General features: G+C 37.1%; 2 protein-coding genes across 3 annotated transcripts; one reads left to right on the top strand and one right to left on the bottom strand.

The window, feature by feature from the left end:
• Window positions 1-333: 333 nt before the first annotated feature.
• Window positions 334-5,316, bottom strand: LOC127629600 (gastrula zinc finger protein XlCGF8.2DB-like). Of its 2 annotated transcripts, none has more exons than XM_052106722.1 (3): window positions 5,280-5,316; window positions 3,125-3,453; window positions 334-3,026 (listed from the first exon to the last, which is right to left on the bottom strand). In XM_052106722.1, exon 3 carries the CDS (start codon window positions 3,019-3,021, stop codon window positions 1,939-1,941), a length of 1,083 nt encoding a protein of 360 aa, XP_051962682.1. In that variant the 5' UTR covers window positions 3,022-3,026; window positions 3,125-3,453; window positions 5,280-5,316; the 3' UTR covers window positions 334-1,938. The 2 variants fall into 2 exon arrangements, with proteins under 2 accessions (XP_051962682.1, XP_051962681.1); XM_052106721.1 differs by having other exon boundaries at window positions 336-3,026; window positions 3,180-3,453.
• A 4,413-nt stretch (window positions 5,317-9,729) lies between these two features.
• Window positions 9,730-19,082, top strand: LOC127629606 (gastrula zinc finger protein XlCGF7.1-like). The gene is made up of 3 exons (XM_052106730.1): window positions 9,730-9,870; window positions 16,885-17,133; window positions 17,236-19,082. Exons 2-3 carry the CDS (start codon window positions 17,049-17,051, stop codon window positions 18,090-18,092), a joined length of 942 nt encoding a protein of 313 aa, XP_051962690.1. The 5' UTR covers window positions 9,730-9,870; window positions 16,885-17,048; the 3' UTR covers window positions 18,093-19,082.
• Window positions 19,083-20,138: the final 1,056 nt, after the last annotated feature.

The following is a 20,138-nucleotide window of genomic DNA, read 5'->3' as shown; positions in this document are numbered from 1 at the left end:
GAGGATGACTTCTCTCACTAGGATGCATCAATATAAAAATATTAGCTGATACCAAACACATGACATGACACAATGAAAAATAAATACAAGATAAAAAATAGAAAGAAAAATTATAACATTATTACTCATTTGGGAGAACGTTATTTTTCCACTACTGCTTTTACACTTAACAGAACTCAAATTGTACATATTATGATACAACATTACAAATTCAAATGACACTACAAAAATTCTAAATGAAGTAACGTTTACGCTTATAACAAGAAAAAACGACTTATTTAAAAGGAATTAAAGCAAAAACAAGTTTATTTCCCCCTTGTTTTAAGGATAAACCTCACTAAACCTTGTTAGATTTCTTTGGAAACAAGACTTAATATCATACTGCTTTTCAAGTATTTTTTTCTATATATATTTTAAAAAACAATTAGATATTTTTACCAGAAAATAAGACAAAAACACTGACGTCATTTTTATTTATTATTTTACTGTGTATACATATGTTGGGCAATTCCACACAGATGTCAGCCATAACATGGAAATAAAAAATTAAAGCAAAGAAAACAAATCCCCCTTTAAAATAGTTCATTTAGCTCTATATTTTACTGTATTGAAATGGTAAAAAGGATTTTTGATGAAATAGCACTATTTATCCACCTCACCTGAGGGTTGCACCATTTCTAAAATAACATTGTCAACCAGTCATAGTTCATAATTACAAAAGAGGGATTTATAGGACCTGGGGCGTGACCAAGAGTATAGTAAGGGGTGGCATCCAGTCATTTTAGCTAATGCGGGGTGTGGATGGTTGCGGGGTTGTCAGCGGAGGAGTTCCATATGACTGGGGGGATGGCGGAGGAGGAACGTTGTGTCCTTCGGACAGTTAGGCTGTTGCGCACCGTCTCCAGGACGCGAGCGGGTATGAGTTGGGGTGTCAAAAGCTCATTTTTAGGGTGGTGGCTGCCACCCCGTGCCACCCTTCTGGCCCCGCCCCTCTATAGGAGGTAATGTCTGAGAAATATATACACTCACTTTGTCAAAACAATGGTTCTTTTTTTAAATTATATGTCAAGTCGAAATCAATTTATTAACTTATTGTCATGAGGGTCTGTAGATGGTATACATGCAGCATTTTGTGCAAATCAGACAGTTTGAAAATGTAGGTTTTCCAGAATTTTCTACACCTTCCTAATTACCACAATAATTGCTGCTTGCAGCTATATTTTGGCTTATTATTATAATTTTTTTTACATTACAATGAAAAAAAATTATAACCTATATACAACACAATAAATGCACGTAATTAATTATTAATATACCATTGGTTTTCCATATCAGTGTTTTCATGCTTATGACCGATATGCCAATGGTTCTCCATCCATACATTTTCTATAGCCGCTTGTCCTATCTAGGGTCACGGGTAGTGCTAGAGCCTATCCCAGCTGTCTTGGGCCAAAGGCAGGGAAACACCCTGGAGAGGTGGCCAGTCCATCACAGGGCAACACACAAACATACACGTTCACACTCGCACCTATGGGCAATTTACAGTTTCCAATTAGATTGACTTGCATGTTATTGGACTGTGGGTGAAACCGGAGCACCCGGAGGAAACCCACGTGAACACAGGCAGAACATGCAAACTCCACACATAAAGGCCCCGGGGCTCGAACTGGGGACCTTCTTGCTGTGAGGCGACAGTGCTACCCACATAAAAATGTCTCCTGTTGCTCAACTGGTAGAGCATGGCACTAGCAGCACCAAGATCATGGGTTCAACTCCAAAGGATCACACAATCTAATACAATTTATACCTTGAATGCACTTTAAGTTCTTTGAATAAAATATATATAATTGGACGATAAATATTGGCGTCCGATACATCGGTGCATCCCTAGTGACTTGTGACTAGGTTTTTGCAAAATGGGTGCAAAGACTCTTTAGATTATTCAGATGAAACCGAATGCTGGTATGGTTTCTCTCTATTATGCACTCTCTGATGTATTTTCAAGTTTTCTGGCCAACTGAAGCACTTGTCACAATGTGGGCACTTGTAAGGTTTTTCTCCAGTATGAATTCTCCGGTGCTTATTTAATTGGCTGGCTGAAGTAAAGGCCTTACCACACTCAGAGCACACGTGATCTTTTACACCTGCGTGTCTTTTCTGGTGATCTTTCAAATTGTCCAGACGTGAAAAAAACTTTCCACAATCAGAGCACCGGTGTGGCTTCTCATTTGTGTGAACTTGCAGGTGTGTTGTCAGACGCGACGTTGTCGTAAAACGTTTACCGCACTGATCGCACTTAAATGGCTTTTCACCAGAGTGACTGCGCATGTGATATTTGAGATTCGTTTTTTCTAAGAAACTTTTTTCACACAGAGAACATGTGTGAGGCTTCTCTCCGCTGTGAATTTTCATGTGCTTTCTAAGATTTTTTTGACATACAAACCCCTGTCCGCACTGAGGGCACGTGTAAGGCTTCTCTCCGGTGTGAATTCTCATGTGAATCTTAAGGTTTTCTTTTTTTGAGATGCACTTTCCACACTCAGAGCAGATAAAACCCTTCTCTGTGAATTCTTTGTGAATAGTCATGTGTGTCTTAAGGCCTTCTTTACGTGCAAAACTCTTCCCACACTGAGGGCACGTGTAAGGCTTCTCACCAGTGTGAACTCTCATGTGAATTTTAAGGTTTTCTTTTTGTGTGATGCTCTTTCCACACAGAGGGCACGTGTAAGGTGTCTGTCCAGTGTGAACTCTCTTGTGTCTATTAAGATGTGCTTTACATGTGTAACTCTTTCCACATTGAATGCACATGTAAGGCCTATCTCTAATGTGAATTGTTAAATGCATCTCAAGGTTGTCTTGACTTGTAAAAGTCTCTCCACACTCAACGCAGATGAGAGAGTTTCCAGCTTCGGTGTCATATGAGAAATCCAAAGTCTCTGAGCAGCTAAAATCGCTGTCTCCGATTATGTAATGTTTCTCCTCCACTTCATTGAGTTCGTGATGACCCTCTTGCTCTTCCATCAGGTCTGAAATGAACATACGAAACAATCGAAAATCAATTCAATGGGGACCAATATGGAAACAAATCTTACTCCTTATTTAACATCAGAATATTAAGTTTTACATCAAGTTTGTGTTCCTCTGCAGTCAATAGTGAAGAATCAAGAATTGACCCCAACCTCTGTGTTCCTCAGTATCTTCATATTTCCTTCTGTACGATTCTGTATCACTCATGTCCTCACATTCCTCTTTGACTAACTCCATCTTTTCCATAGTATATCACTCAGATTTCAGTTGTTACACCTGGAGTTCGTCCTGCTGTTCTGAAGCACTTCTTCTCTTGTAGGATGATGGGAATATTCACAGTATTTATTGGTGAATTGTTGTGGGAGTGGCCTCTATTACGGTGTAAATTGTGATCGCTGTAAGGTACCAATCCTCTGAAGACCTGATCTGCCGAAAATACAAAAAGACATGGCTAATATATACTTACTGGGCGAACAGGCTTTACATAGTTCGCCTACAAATGATGACAAAATGCAAAATGTTCGTGCACATCTCTGAAATTCTTGAGCCAAGAGAATTCGGCTGGTCAAAGAGCGTTGATGACTGGTAACATCAGGACCGATATTACAGTCCTATCAGAAGGGCAACTGTTCCCTTTTGATTGCAATTTCTCCTCTTCTGATTGCTTTTATTTGTTAATTAAAGTGACAGTAAGCTGACTAATTTCAATGAAGTGTCTCAATAATCTCCCCATTTTACCAAAACTTCAGAGGAGAAAAAATAGCGACATCTGGGAGGCGAATTAGCAATAAACACACATTTCTGTATGGAAACGGCTTCAGGGCAGATTTCTTTTGCGCTAAACCAAAACCTATGCGACAAAGTGTTTTTTTTAGGCATGACGTCATCACGCACACCATTTTTAGCGATAAAAGGCCATTTGAATGGAAACGGGAATGGAAATGTCGCAATTCCCCCCCCCACCATTTTCCCTTTGTCGATAACAAAATAGCACGAAAGGTGGATGGAAACTAGGCTAGTGTGATTGTAGCTAAGCTTCGTCCATCATGCAGGTATACACCGGCTTAAGACCATAACTGCACGTTGATGAACGGTCTCCTTAATTTTATTTTCACCCATAAAAAAGTGTTAGTTACGTGACAGTTGTGGGCCCTTCATTTCAAGTCATGGAAATGTTATATATGAGAGAATCAAATATCCGCTGCTCCTTTTGCCATGATGAATCAGATCGATCGCCAATTATTGCTTTGTTCTGTGATGTGTTTGAAGTGTATCTATAGCCAACATCTGGCAAGTGTCATTTTGACAAACTTGTAAATTGTCAAGAATTTAAAAAAAAAGTAAATATAAAAAAAATCAAGATACATTTTTTTGGCCATATCACCCAGCCCTAATATAGGCTATAAAATGCTCTATTTGCTAAACACCATGCTTAATTATATAGCATTTTAACAGAGCCTGAAGTTATATATTTATATATTAAAATGAAGCAGTTTTGTTTTATTTTTTTTAAATAATTGTATATCCACAGTTTAGTGTTTTTTCGTGTTACAAAAAAATGGTCTAGCCTCTGGCGCCCCCTAGACTCAAACTCGCAACGTCTCGAAACATTGTGACGTAACGAAGCTTTGTTGGCTAAAATCAAGTGACTTGGCCAGTTTCATTCCCTGCAAAGCGCTGATTCGAATCAAAAGATGAATAAATGTTTCAGGGTTTCGAACGCGCCCATAACCGCTATAATGAGAGCAAAACACAACTGCAAGAGACCACCTTCTGACGCATATGTACATAACGCATCGTCTCTTTCTTCAGTTGTACGCGAACGGGTTTAAAGGGGCCGACTTGCAATGTTGAGTGAAAGTGAAAAAATTAAGTCTCCAATTCAGAACTAGACATACGTTATTGGTGTATTCTAATATTTACTACAATATTCATAACAATTGTATGAACGTGCAAGGAATTAATACAACAACATACGAGATATATTATTCAAACAACAAGAATGGTGAAGCCCTAATCAACAAAACAGAACCGAGCCTCACGGTCACTAAAAGACTTCAATAGTAACGCTGTTCTGTATGTAATAATAAAAGCAGTAGTGGCTCCATCGAAAACATTGATTTCTTAGTGTCGTTTCCCTTCATGAACGCGCCTAACAGACAGCTAATGCAAACTCTAAAAAAAAAACACTTGTTTATTATTGCAATCAAATCATAAATGGTATGAACATTTATTGAGCAGCACTCACTCACCTCTCTCCAGCCGTGGAGTGTGAAATAAAGGAAAGAGGACGGAACTGGAGTGTACATTTCTCTTAAAGGGACAGTGTTTTTTTTTGGAGTTATCTACTTTCAGTATGATCAGGAGAGGTCTGGCTTTTTAAAAAAGTATTATTATTATTTTTTATTATTAATAAAATAGAATTAATGCTTGGAAATGACACATGAACGCGCCTTCAATTCGTAATGCATCTTTGAGAGAAAGACACTATTTTTATACTGGAGTTTGCGATTTGGGAGGAGCCATAAACATTCAACATGGCGGAGGGTAGTGCGGTTTCTGAAGTGAATGAAAGGTTTTATTAATGTTTCCAAACGCAGCTATCTTTTTTGCTGCATATTGTAATTTTAATTATTATTATTATTTTTATTTAATTTTTACATAGCGAAATAGCATATATTAAACCAGAATTCCTACATCATCAACAGACCGAGTAACATATTTATTTTGGTGTCAAAATAAGAGCCCACTTAAAAATAAGCGGTCTGCACAGACATTAATGTGTCCTTCAAGTGCAGTCAGAAATTTCATAATCACGAGTTCCCAGCCCATACAAAGTCATATTAACAAGAGTTAATTCTCATAAATCTAGATGACTTCTGTGCATTTTCACATTGAGAATAACTGGGTTCATCCAAAAGCTGAACAATTTAGCTTTCAGATGGTTTACATGGAGTTAGGATGAAAATAAGGTGCACTGTTCTGAGACCACAGCAGACAGACAGCACACTGCAGGTTAAGTCATTCACTAAATAGGGAGCAAGGGAGCATCCTATAGCTCTCTATGCAGTCAAGTGCGTTCACGCCTAAAATGTCACCAATAGTTTAGTTTGAGGTTGCTGATGATGTTTGGACCACTCGACATGGTTTGCAGACATGGGACAATGGTAATCAGTACATAGATTCAGAATTTATAATGTATCATTTATTTTAACATGGATTGGATGATGCTGGCTATTACGTTGAATCATAATTAATTATGCTAATTTCTGATGGGATGTCTGAAACGTCTCAAAAACATGAATAACTGACACTCCTGGAAACATAATAAATAATTTGATTAAAAAAATTTGTCACAACTTAGTCCCACTGTCAGCATATGTGGACATAACTTTTTAGGAAAACCATTTGCTAACTGCTCTCAATAAAGCTCATTTGGTATCTTAGGTGGGCGGGGTTTTGGATAGAGTGGGCGCGGCTAATTCAACGGCTCAGACTCGTTGATATAGAACGCCTGAAATAGTTTACGGCACCTTTAAATGACGTAATTTATTTGATAATGTCTGGCAACACAGCGAAGCCCCCAACAATTTACTCATAAATACAGAGAATATTCGCGTCATCGTACGATAGAGGAAGTGTTGTCACACAAGCAGGAATAACATTTGAAATCTATGGTAAAATGGAGTTTGTTGAAGAGGAAAGTGATGCTGAAGCATATACAATGAAACAAAGAGGTTGGTGTCCATTCTCCTATTCTCTTTCAGTGCAAAACAATAATCAAAACAACAAATCAACCCCCCATTATTGAAACCATGATCAATGGAAACATGTAAATGCTCCATGATGCATTTACCCCAATGTTCAAGACAAATTTATGCCCTTGGTAATTATATAGAAAAACCAAAACTATGGTAAAACATATCATAATCGTACTACCAAAAATATCAGTAGAACCATGGTTCTAATCATACTGCATTTTTACAATTGTTTTTAATCCATAAATAACAATTTTGTTTTATTCATTAAAATGATTTAGCAACATTAGTTAAAGTAACACATCATGTACATAATCATGAACAATACTTTCACAGCACGTATTTATCTTGGGTAAAGTTAATGTCAACATATATTTCATTTTTAAAAATAAAAGTTTTTTATGTTAACAAAAACATGTGTTTGGTTTACGAACAAACATGAACTAACAATGACATTTTTTAAATAAATTTTTTATAAATGAACATTATGAATAAACACCGTTAAAAATGGCCTTGATTCTTGATGCATTGATTTACTTGCGTTAAAGGTGCTGTGATGAAATTGTTTTTTCATGGAAAGGTATGCACAAAATTGTTCCTACTCCTTGAAAGTTATTTATGAAATGAGTCTCTCACCTGTCTCTGTGACTGCTTTAGGCTCCGTAAACAGCTAATAAAAATGTGTTCACGGACAATGACGCTTTTGTCAATCAATCGCTTTGCGCATTCTCATAGTATTGTAGTTGCAGCGAATTATTGAGGCTTAATGCCATTTTTAAGCCATGTTGTTCATAACAGTTGTCTGAAGAGGGCGCTAGTTTGCTGCTGTTGTTTTTAACAACCATTTCTGCATGAGGGTTGTCTCAAAGCTCATTTGGTATCTTTGGAGTGCAGGTTGAACGGCTGAAATCGCTGAGTAGAACTTTATTGTAAAGTGTTACTGTTCAAGGATATTTTAATCAAATCAAACTATTGTGTTGTCCTTTCATTCAGTGTACAAAAGGTAATTAATTAATACACATTGTTCTCAATTTCACATTGTAGGTGTGAAAACATTATTTGTAGTAGTTTTTCACTTCTTCAAAAGCCCTGTTCCTCAGATTCGTCTAATGTGATTGAAGCACTACGCTTTAGCTGTGTGCAAAGTTATTAAAATGGGGGTGGGGTTGGTTTGGGGTAGAGACGGTCCGATACTGTATATTGGTCTGTGGCAGGGCGGAGGGCGATACTACACACCCGGCCCCTAATCAGGCTAATCAAGCCTCCAAGAGGGATAAGGGCCGACCGGAGACGGCAGTGAGACTGAGAGAGAGATTTACGGGCAGCTGCCCAACACCTGTGTGTGTGTGTGTGTGTGTGTGTGTGTGTGTGTGTGTGTGTGTGTGTGTGTGTGTTTGGTTTGGAAAGGGACTAAAAGAGTGATGTGGTGTCTTAACTAGCTCGACTCTTACAGTGTGGATGAAAAGATGTCCGTTTTCTACGATGCAGTATGTTTGCAAAAGCTTGTATGTGTTGTAGTTTTGCTTGATTTAGGTGCATTAAATGTATAGTTTTCCTAAAATGAAATCCTGTCATCATTTACTCACACTCATGTCATTCCAAAGCTGTAAGAATTTCTTCTGTGGAACATAAAAAGGGAATATTTTAATGAATGGCCTGTCAACTGATTTCAGGACAATGGCAGTACATACCGTAGTAACTAGGAATGCCATAAAATATCAATACACTGATTATTGATCGGCACATTATTTTCTCGATACGCTTTTTAGGCATCAATGTATTAACATGAGCGATCAGTTGGCCTTCCATTTAATGTAGTCTGGCGTAATAGCTTTGGGAGACCACAAGTGGGTGATATAACATTCACTGTGCTTAATACCAATGTTACATATTAATGTGTGAAAAAGGCATCAATCCTAAACCAAGTAGTGACTCACTTTGATGCTTAATAATGTACCAAAAGGTGTCATAAAAATAGTCATTACACAAGGTTTCTGAAGGCATACAAGCACTTTGTGTTGAACAGACTGTAATTTAAAGTTGTTATGCACTTTCAAATCAAAGATAGTCTTTCAATAGCACTGAAATCCAATATGGCGCCAACAGCGAGAACATCAGACATCACTTGTTCTTGTATGTCTCGTTACCAAACATCATGTCAGTGAATAACGAATGATGTAACAAGTACAACATGACAACAGAGCAGTCCAGTTTAGAAAACAAAGACTTTCAAAAGGGGTAAATGGACAGATCCAAGTGTACAAATTAGGTAAAGAAGGTTATATATTGTATTATCTTAAATATTTCAAACAGGGAGATTCAAGGATTTACAGAAATTCACATGGTAATGTATTAAAAAAATTACCTTGTTCTATTTTTAAATGACGTAGCTGTAATGTTTCAAAAATGACGACTAGCCCACAGTTGTGGTGTAAATTTTGCCCATAATAAAGTACTTTCAAAAAGTTAAACCAATGTTAAAAATGTCAGATTTATATTAATGTACCAACAATTTTATAAGAATATGTATTATTATAATTAATAATAAGCCTATTTTTATGATTATTATCCACCGTGAGATACATGTAGATAAGTACATATGCGACAAAAATATTTGTTTAGCTATCTCCAAAAAATTATTATGAACAAAGCTTCTTGAGCAGACGTCGATGTCAAGTGGTATTTGTTACTTTATTCAGCGCTGAACAGGATGGACAAATCACAATTGTTTGTGATGGCTCTTTAAGGCATGTTAAAAACAGGAGATTATATTTCCATTCAGAATATTCAGAACAATATCATAACAATCAGGTAAAATAATACATTCAGTTCAGCGGTCTAAAATGTAAGATCTAGGAAAATATCAGTATGTGTTTAGGCTTTAATCTCTTCATACGCCGGTACAATAGGTGGCGCTGTGCATCTTTTCAGTTGGTTCGGAACCCGCTAATAAACCATCTGAAGAAATCGAGGCGTTCGCTTCGTATGACGTTGTGGCAGTGCGGGGGATTTTTTTGAGACTGTAAACAACTATAAATGCTGAAAAGAGTCTAGAAGAGGAGAGTAAGAACACATACTACAACAGGTAAAAATAAGCTTTAAACATACATCTAATAGAGGCTCAATTGAATTCAATAAAGACCGTTTGTATTGAACGGATGTGTGTTGTTTACATACGCTCAGACTCGACTCTCGGTTATTTATTTACTGTCGCTAAATGTAGTTGATTACATATTATAAGCCCTGTTATGATCGTGTATTTGCTTGAGATGTGGTTAACTCAACGAGCAGGGTTACCACAATGTAGTAAAATCTTCAGGGACATTTTTAAAGTAAAGAAAAGAGCGCAAGCTTCTGGTTCCGAATAGAAAAATCCCATTAATTTCTTCCATAGACAAATACATTTTCAACTCTAACTTATCAACATTTAACCCTTGTGCGAACTAAGGTTAAATGTACTGATACTGGTATCGGTGCATCCCTAGAAGAGACATCAGTGAACGAGAAATACGAGTCATTGTATGGAGGTGAACGAGAATGATTGGTTTTAAATAGCTTAGTTAAAAAATACTGAATCGTTCACTAATGAAACATAACTTCTCTGAATGATGCTAACAAGTCGTTTTCCTTGCACTCTCAGACTACTTATATATTTGTGTGTATTGGAATATTTAGCAATAAACGTAAACAATAATGTTCCTATACTTATAATCAACAACCTAAAATCATTAGTTTTATAGACTTCCAGAGTTTTATTTTTGATTACGGCATTCATAATGCTTCAAGGGATTGTAGTTGTACTTTAGTCTATTTGTTGGATTTTCAAATATGTTTTTGCCTTAAAACAATGTAATGTTGCAATTCACCTCGGAGTTGGCTAGTTTGGCTCATGCTTTACATCTCTTTTTATTTATGGATAAAATTAATGGGAAAAATACTTCCGAAACCCAGACAGCTGAAAAAGTGGGCGGGCTATTGAGCTCTATATCTCATCAGCTAGATTTTGCTCTTGTGCAGAGTAAATCTCACTAGCGAGCCATAGTGATTTCTGATTTGTGTACAAATTGTTCTTGTGATCCAATGAATTTATCAACAGTTCACACATCGTTCATCATTCATGCGCAAATTGGTAAGAATCAAAATCATTTTAAAAAGCAATTTCTTGCAATCCCAAATTGGAAATGGCATTGAATGTCATTGCTCAAAAAGGGTGTGAACCCTGATGGAGACTCTCCGCCTTTAACTAGGGATGGTCATTTTGCCTACTCAAGTACTCTAATTATTCGAGTACTTGTCGAGTACTCAAGGGGCAATTACATGTTCATAACGCTATATATAATAACATGTCTGACAAATGTCTATGGCTGCTGCATTGTGCCTTATTGTTCCAGTGTATCGTCTATTTATTATTATAGGCTGTTATAAAATGGTTACAAAATGTACAAAAGATTCAAAATATAATGCAGCATATTTTATCATTATGTGAATGTGCCCAACGCATGTCTGTCTGTTCTTTCTTCAGGTTACTGTAATCTTAGTAAGCGTGCACGTTTTTTTTTTTAGTGACTGTCTGAACCGTCTATTTTCAAATAACAGGAGACGCCATAACCATTCGCCTGCTGTATGTGCGTTGCTTCAGCGCGTTGAGCCCACTTTCATACGCGCCTGGTGTGTGTGTATGTATGTGTGTGTGTGTGTGTGTGTGTGTGTGTCAATGTTTGTTCTTGTGAGGAAAGCCGCAATGCTCTGTATTGTTGTTGCTGTGATTCATGAAGCGTTCCATTTAACTCGGAGTGTCTGAATTTCCACCTTTCAACTGGGAAAAGTGCAACGGAATGACACTTTATATTGGACATCTAACTTGGAAACTTGTGCAGAAATCTTCATCTCCCATTTTGTCGAGATGCAGGTGTGTGTTACTACATGCAGGGCAGGGAGGTTTACAATCAGTGACAAACATTTACTTTTATTAAATAATATCCATTAACGAGTCAAAGTTGCAAAGTGTTTAGCAAATGGTTTATAGAGACAGGTGTTCAAAATACGGTTAATTACTCTCTTTTGATTATCGTAACGATAGCTTTGCAGCGTTGTATCAATTTGGTGGCTATGAGATGTCTCTGACAATCAATTTACCCCTCAATACCACAATGTAATCTCAAAATTACAAATAAATGGTCTGCACTTATATAGCAGCTTTTTAACCTTAGCGGTATTCAAAGCGCTTTACACTGTGTCTCATTCATGCAAGAGCTGCCATGCAAGGTGCTAGCCTGCCATTGGAAGCAACTTGGGGTTCAGTGTCTTGCCCAAGGACACTTTGGCATGTGGAGTCATGTGGGCCAGGAATCGAACCACCAACCCTGCGATTGGTGGACAACACGCTCTTATCACCTGAGCCACAGCCGCCAAAAATAAGCTTCTGGTAATTGTCACTGGATTTGGAATTGAGTGAAAAGTCACATCATGCAAGATCATTATCAATCATCCTTTTCATGATCGATCATTGCTGCCATGTCTGAGTACTTGAGTACTCGTGCCCTTCCCTACCTTTAAAGTCCCCATGAATTACCTCAAAAAGCACAGCTTTCTTTGGCCTCTTGACGTATTTCCTACTGAAACATGAAGTTAAAGTGAACATGAAGTGCTGCTGCTAGAGAGTGAGACTGGTACAGAAATTGAGGAGCTATATCAATATCCGACCGCTTTTCCACTGATTTGAGAACTGAACGATGATCATACTGACCATGTTACTACATAACCAGACCACAAACAAATTTAGCAGATTGCAGTCTTTGTATAATAAGAAAAGATTGAAATAAGCTTGTTCACTCGAGAACTTGTGCTGGTTTTGCTTTTGCGAAGTTTAATCGTGTGCCATTGAGAACAAGCTTAACTCATGCGCTCATGAATATGCAATGGAGAGCTATGGCGGAAGTCAAGTATATCCTTCAAAAATAAATGTTAGAGCATTTCGAGTTGTTTCCACTGAAACCTATCAGATGCCTTCAGAAGACTTGGATATGATGCACAAGCCGCATGGACTTTTTATGAAGATTTCAGGACTTTAAGTTTTCAGAAACCAGCAAACGGGACATTCTGCAAAATTTCACAGAAGAAAATCTATTGAAGAAAGTCATTCAGGGTTGGACTGAAGGTGAGTAAATTATGACAATAATTTTTTTTTTTGATTTACTGTTCTTTTAACAGTGTTTATTTAATTAGCCCACGATCAATCAAGTTTCATGTTAAAAAAACTAAAACGAAAAACTAAAACCCAGACACAAGCCCTGCTAAATGACAAGTTAGAAGTTAAAACTTAAAATGTTAGAATGGTTTTGCAGACAATTGGCTATTTGTTGTTTTTTTTGGGGAACAAAATCTATTCCAACATTTGTTCTGTGTTTATTCTTTTATGAAATACTTTGTATTTTATTTGGTGTTTCTTTGCCCTCCATATATTAGTGAAAGGGCTTCAAACCAAGATATCGCCCCAAACTCAAAAAAGAATATATGTGTTTTTGTCCATGCAATGTTAGTCTATGGGGTCCAAAACATTCAAGATCCATAAAGGACATAAAGGCAGAATAAAAGTAATCCATACAACTTGAGTGGTTTAATCCATGGTGAGAAACGAACCACAATTAAAGTCCTTATTCAATATAAATCTTGACATCTGCAGTCTCTTTCATTGTTGTTTTTTTTTTATACAGCTTTTTTGTTTTAGTCCAAGTTTGAGTCTTTTGACATAAATGTCCTTTAAAATTAATTTCGACATTTCATATTCATTCATTTTAGTCAGTTTTACTCTTACTAAAATGGCATATAATTTTAGTTAACAAATATCTTTTAGTTGATGATAATGTGCAAAACAGACCAAACTTTAATCAAATAATCAAACATTTAGAAAAATTAGGATATTTCTTTGCGTGTATAATGTTTTTTGCCAAAATGTTGATTATAAACACGTCAAATACTGTATAATGGTAACATTATATATTGGTGTATAATGATAACGGGATTGTCACATGTCAACCGTCTGCTGCATCAAATAATCAATTCAACAATGTCTTCCAATTAGGGGGGGCATTTCAAGTAGTTTTGTAGTTAAGTACGCTAACATATAAATTGCGTACACGCCGTCCACATGATGTAAAAGAAAACGGGACTCATCAGACCAGGTGACCTCCTTCCACTGATCCAAGATCCAGTTCCGGCGCTTGCGTGCCCATTGTAGGCGCCTTTGAAGGTGATTTATATTAAATAAGGTCTGTTCGACACCTTATGCTATCTTATCACTTCAAAAAACATAGATTAAACCACTGAAATCATATGGATTACCTTTATGCTGCCTTTTTCTATTTCCTTTTGGAGCTTTAAATTTTGTTTTTCTACATTTCTGGTTTCATTAAAATTTATTTTATTTTTTTATACTCAATTATATTCATAAATGTGAGAATAAAATGAGAATATACTGTATAAATATTTTTGAAATTGATTACTTTTATATTTATTTTGGCAGAACATTTGGGCATCCATTACAGTGATCTCGATTCACTCTTTCAGTAAAGCCACTCCTGCAACAATTCCCATCATCCTACGAGAGAAGAAGTGCTTCAGACCAGCAGGAAGAACTCCAGGTGGAACAACTGAAATCTGAATGATATACTATAGAAAAATGGAGTTTGTTAAAGTGGAAAGTGAGGACACGAGTGATCCAGGGTGATTCTAAATGAAACATGATAATACTGAGGAACAAATAGGTTGGTGCCATTTTTTTCATTATTGACTGCTGAGGAACACATATGTAACAAAGCTTCATGCAGTTTACCAGATTTGGTGGCTGAAGTTAGAAAATGATAGGAGCTGTGAAAAAAAAAAAACATGGTTTAACAAATAGCCAAGTAATTATAACCTCCAGGTTTGAAAATTACATTTTGCAATCTAGGATCTCAAAGAAATGACATCTGCTAATTTCTGCTTTTGATGTATATTTAGTTTCACATCACCTTTTGAGCAAATTCAATTTGGTAATTTGTTTATTTTAGACATAAAGGAAGTGAAAGAGAAAAGTCAAGAACTGAATGAAGTGGAGGAGAAACATCAGGAACAGAAATCTTCAAACTTCATACAAGAAGAGGAATCTTTCTCACAAAGAACAGAAGTCAAAAACTTTCCCACCTGCTTTCAGTGTGGAGAGACCTTCAGATTTAAATGCAAACTTGAGTGAAACCTTTCACATGCCCTCAGTGTAGAACGAGTTTCAGACTAAAAAGTCCTGAAGAATCACATTAAAATTCACACTGGAGAAAAGCCTTACACGTGCCCTTAGTGTGGAACAGGGCTGGACTGGGAAGAGAAATCGGACCGAGATTATACATGGCATCTGGTCCAAAACCTGTGTTTGCTGTCCTTTTCTGCATATCGTGGCACCGTTTTGTGGTCCGTTCCGCATAACGCTTATTTTAGCTTATTGCGGCCCATTCGGCAGTTTCGCGGCTGACCCACCGGCCCGCTCTGTTCTCCCGATGGCCAGGAAAATGCCCGGTATGCCAGATTACAGTCCAGCCCTGGTGTGGAACAAGTTTCAGACTAAAAGAACACCTCAAGAGTTGCATTAAAATTAATGTGTCATCATGTGGAAACATTTTCACACATGCTTACAGTCATAATACTCATCTCTGCCATCACTCTGGTAAAAGGCCATTTAACTGTGATCAATATGGGTGATCACTAAATAACTTTGTTGCCCTCAGTTCATTTTGTGGAAAGAGTTTCACTCAGTCAGTTCATTCGAAAACAAAGAAACCGTACCACTTGCACTCCAAGTGAGGTAAGTGTCACCCAATTATTGAGTCTTTTCACTCCTATTCAAAACATTGACGGAGTGAGCAAAGTTTATCTTCTGGTTCAACGGTTTCAATTAAATGGTAGGAGATTAAAGCCACCAGGATACATGGACTGAATATGGAAAACGTCAGTCTGTTCAAAAGTAATCTATATCCATTACTTTTAAAAACTTAAAAAATTATAGCCGTCAAAAGTCATTGAGAAATGAAGACTTGCTTGCAGTAAGATAAAGAGACTAAAAGAGTGTTTGTGTTTGTAAGAGTTGTTGACTAACCAAATTTTACCATTGTAGATAAAATTGTAATTTTTGTCAGACCAGTATCCCTGCTGTGTAATTTGCATTAATCAAGCTGGAATGTGTTTGAGTTCATGTTTGAATGTGTAGTGCTTATGTACATGAAATTACAAGAAATAAACAAAGAACCAAAATCTTTTGTGCGGATCCTTTTCTATTTATATTGAAATGGTATTTCTTTAGGCGCAGAATTAAGACTCACCTTTCAAGGATACTTTGATGAGGGATGGGACAGTATATCAAAGGGGAAAAAAAAATATATATAGAATATATATAGAAAATGTTTCTGTCCATGTGATCATAAATGAAATAATCTCAAATAATGAAGTCAAAATCAAGTGGTGGTGGCGTAGTGGGCTAAAGCACATAACTGGTAATCAGAAGGTCGCTGGTTCGAGCCCCACAGCCACCACCATTGTGTCCTTGAGCAAGACACTTAACTCCAGGTTGCTCCGGGGGGATTGTCCCTTTAAGTGCACTGTAAGTCGCTTTGGATAAAAGAATCTGCCAAATGCATAAATGTAAATATACAATTATCGCTTATTCATTCCTATGAGCACAATGAGGAGAAATATATGATGGATTTTAACTACGAAAACATGACAAAGATGTGTAGTTTTTTTGCACTTCAAAAATAACCAAACCCCCCTTCTTCCCGAGCTTCGGCACCAGTGTAAAAGGAATTTAGACGGGCAAGGAGGCGGCGAGAAACGGCTTGACAATATAAATCATATTTTAATGATAAACATGACGGACATGACCGTAAACGATCTCTCTTTCCCGCACCATCCTCTGCAGTCGGCCTTTATCCCTCTCGGAGGCTTGATTAGCCTAATACGGGACCGGGTGTGTAGGATCACGACCCGGCCCTGCCCTCCACCCTGCCACAACATTATTCGTATAAAAACACGTATTTGGTCACTTGTTTACTTTACTTTTTTTTTTTTTTGGCAGATCCTTTGGGACTCTCAGTGATGGCTATTCACACCTTCAGTTAAGCCATTACCACAACAATTCGTGAATAAACTCTGTTAATTTTCCCATCATCCTACAAGAGAAGTGTTTCAGACCAGCAGGAAAAGCTCATGGTGTAGCTGCTGAAATCTATGTAATATAAAATGGATATTGTTAAAGAGGAGTGTGAGGACGTAGGTTATCCAGAGTCATGCCAATTAAAACATGAAGATACTGAGGAAAAAACAGGTTGGTGTCCATTTTTATTCTTCATTATTGACTGCTTTTTAGTATCACAATTTCATGTTTGTCCATCTTGAATTGACTTTGGTCATTTATTGTTTACTTTAGATATCATGGAAGTGAAAGAGGAAAGTCAAGAACTCAATGAAGTGGAGGAGAAACATCAGGATCAGACATCTTCAAACTTCATACCTGGAGAAGTTTCTTACATTTGCACACAAACGGTGTACTTTGTTGTGAAAAAGCCTTCTCAAGCCAAAAAACCTTTCCCCTGCCTTCAGTGTGGAAAGAGGTTCAGATATAAAGGTAACCTCGAGGATCACCTAAGAATACACACTGGAGAGAAGCCTTTCACGTGCACTCATTGTGGAAGGAGTTTCAAAATAAAAAAACAATTGACGTGTCACCTGAGAATTCACACTGGAGAGAAGCCTTACACGTGCCCGCTGTGTGGAAAAAGTTTCACACGTTCACAGGCCCTCAAAAATCATCTCCACTGTCATTCTGGAGAAAGGCCGTTTCAATGTGATCACTGTGGTAAAACATTTATGTTGCCGTCGAATCTTAAAATACACCTTCGAGTTCATACTGACAAAAGGCCTTACTTGTGTTCATTTTGTGGAAGGAGTTTTCAATGGCTGCAGAGTATGAAAGATCATCAGAAAAGACATACTGGTGTAAAAGATCATGTTTGCTTGGAGTGTGGGAAGGCCTTTGTCAACTCCAGCCAATTGAAAAAGCACCAGAGAACTCATACCGGAGAGAAACCGTACAAGTGCTCCTATTGTGACAAGAGTTTCCCTCAATCAATGACTCTGAAAGTACACGAGAGAGCACATACCGGAGAGAAACCGTACCACTGCCTTCTATGTGGGAGAAGTTTCACCTCGACAAGGAGTCTTCGCAATCATAAAAATTGTCCCAGTGAGCAAAATGCATCAGGTTCAGCACTTTCAAGTAAATAGTATGAGATTGTAGCCAACAGGATAGACCAAATATGGAGTTTCTAGCAAAAGTGTTCTATCATCTTAGAGGTTAATTCTGTAAAATTGCCACTAGTTGTGCAATTAAGCACTTTTACTGTTGTAGCATTTGGCAAACATTGACAACATCGGTCTATAATATCTCCATCTGTATCTTTAACAACTTAATTTTATTAATCATAACTGTTGAATGTTATTTAAAAAAAGAAAAGACTCGCTAGTCATGAGATTTACACGAGTTACACTTTTTTTTGTGTGTTTGGAACTGTAATTAGTCAACTCTTATAGTGTGCATTAAAATGTGTATTGAAAACTGTCTTTTTGTCATGCAAGTATTCCTGCTGTATAATTAGTTTGCATTAATCCAGCGGTTCTCAATTTTGCTTTGGGTCACGCCCCCCTCCTTTCTATGTTTATATAAATAAAACATTTTAACTGGTTTATGTGCTTATTGAACATGCATTAATAGGAGCGATGTCTGTATATGTAATAGCTCGCCAAAAAAATACAATTTACCATAATTTACTCACCCTCCTGGTGGTGATGTTGGAACAACAAATTGTGGTGTTATTGCCATTTATACTTTGTTTAGAATCTGTTGTTGTCATCTAACTTTAAAGCTTATGAAAGGACCCAAAAGGAGCATAAAGGTAGTCCATGCGGCTAGTGCATCATATTCACAAGTCTTCAATCCACAAAGTAATTTTTCTTGGGAAATCTTGACGTCCAATTTGCGTTCATGCGAGAAATTAAGTTGTTTACAGCGCTGAAACAACATAGTGAGCGAGCTTCTTTCATAGGGCTTATGAATGTACTGTGTTCTGTACAATTACATTAACATCCTGATTAGATTTAGTATCCCCAAAGAAACATTTCCTAAAAGTTGATGTCCACATGAATGGACAGTGAGACCAAGTTGTGAAATTTTAAATCATATCAAGCAATAGAAAATCAAATCGTTTATGATGTTTCCAGGAGTGTTGGTTATTTGTGTTTTTGATACACAGACATTGCATCAAAAATTAGCATAATTATTCCTGATTCAAAGTATTTACCAGCATTGTCCAATCACTGACAACCATGTTAAAATAAAATTATACATAAATCCTGAAAGTACTGATTATCATTGTTCCATGTCTGTCAAACATGTTGAGTGATCCAAACATCATCTGCAGCTTGAAACTGAACTTATGATCAGATTTTAGGAGAGAATGCACTTGACTGCATAGAGAGCTATAGGATGCTCCCTTGCTCCCTATTTAGTGTATGACTTAACCTCAAGTGTGCTGTCTGTCTGCACTGGTCTCAGAACAGTTTGGAAAGAACCTTATTTTAATCCTAACTCCATATAAAGCCTCTTAAAGCAACGTTTACCAGTTATTAGATGCATCCATTAATTAGCAATGTGAAAATGCACAGTGAATATAGGATATAATAAATGAAAGGCATACAGTCCACGTATGTGGTCATTGTGTTTAACCGCACGCCGTTTCACGTTAAATCGCTCAAATGTAAAAAATGGCATATTGTGTGAAACTAGAGACTTTAATCTTTAGACTCAGACAGGTTTAAATGTAAAAACTTTATTAGGTTTCTTACCAGATGTAGTTTTGTTGCCGTTTCAACCAAAGACTTGTGCCGTTGCGCATAACGAAGTAAAAATGCAATGTCCACGCATGTGGACGTAAAAAAAGAGAGACTTTCTGGTTTACCAAATCTTATGTATCCAACCACATGTACACCCAATTTTAGCAACAATAACATTACAATGATAGTTATATAATTAATTATATAAATGTTTAAACCAGTGGGTTTCCGTTGAAAAATAAAGATAGTTTATTCACTCATTTAACCATCATTGAAGTCTACTCGAGCTCAAAGCTGATTGGTCCATGCTTTCTGCACGTAATTTCTAGTGTTTACTTTGACACTTCCTGTGTAGATGGTGTTACTGATGCCCAATTCCCAATGTGATTTTAAGTCCTCGTGGTCGCGTAGTGATTCGCCTCAATCCAGTTGGCGGAGGAC

This window comes from Xyrauchen texanus, chromosome 36 (assembly GCF_025860055.1).
Source record: "Xyrauchen texanus isolate HMW12.3.18 chromosome 36, RBS_HiC_50CHRs, whole genome shotgun sequence".
Lineage (NCBI taxonomy): Eukaryota > Metazoa > Chordata > Actinopteri > Cypriniformes > Catostomidae > Xyrauchen > Xyrauchen texanus.
Note: the sequence above shows the minus strand (reverse complement) of the source record. Positions and strands in the feature narration are given on the sequence as shown.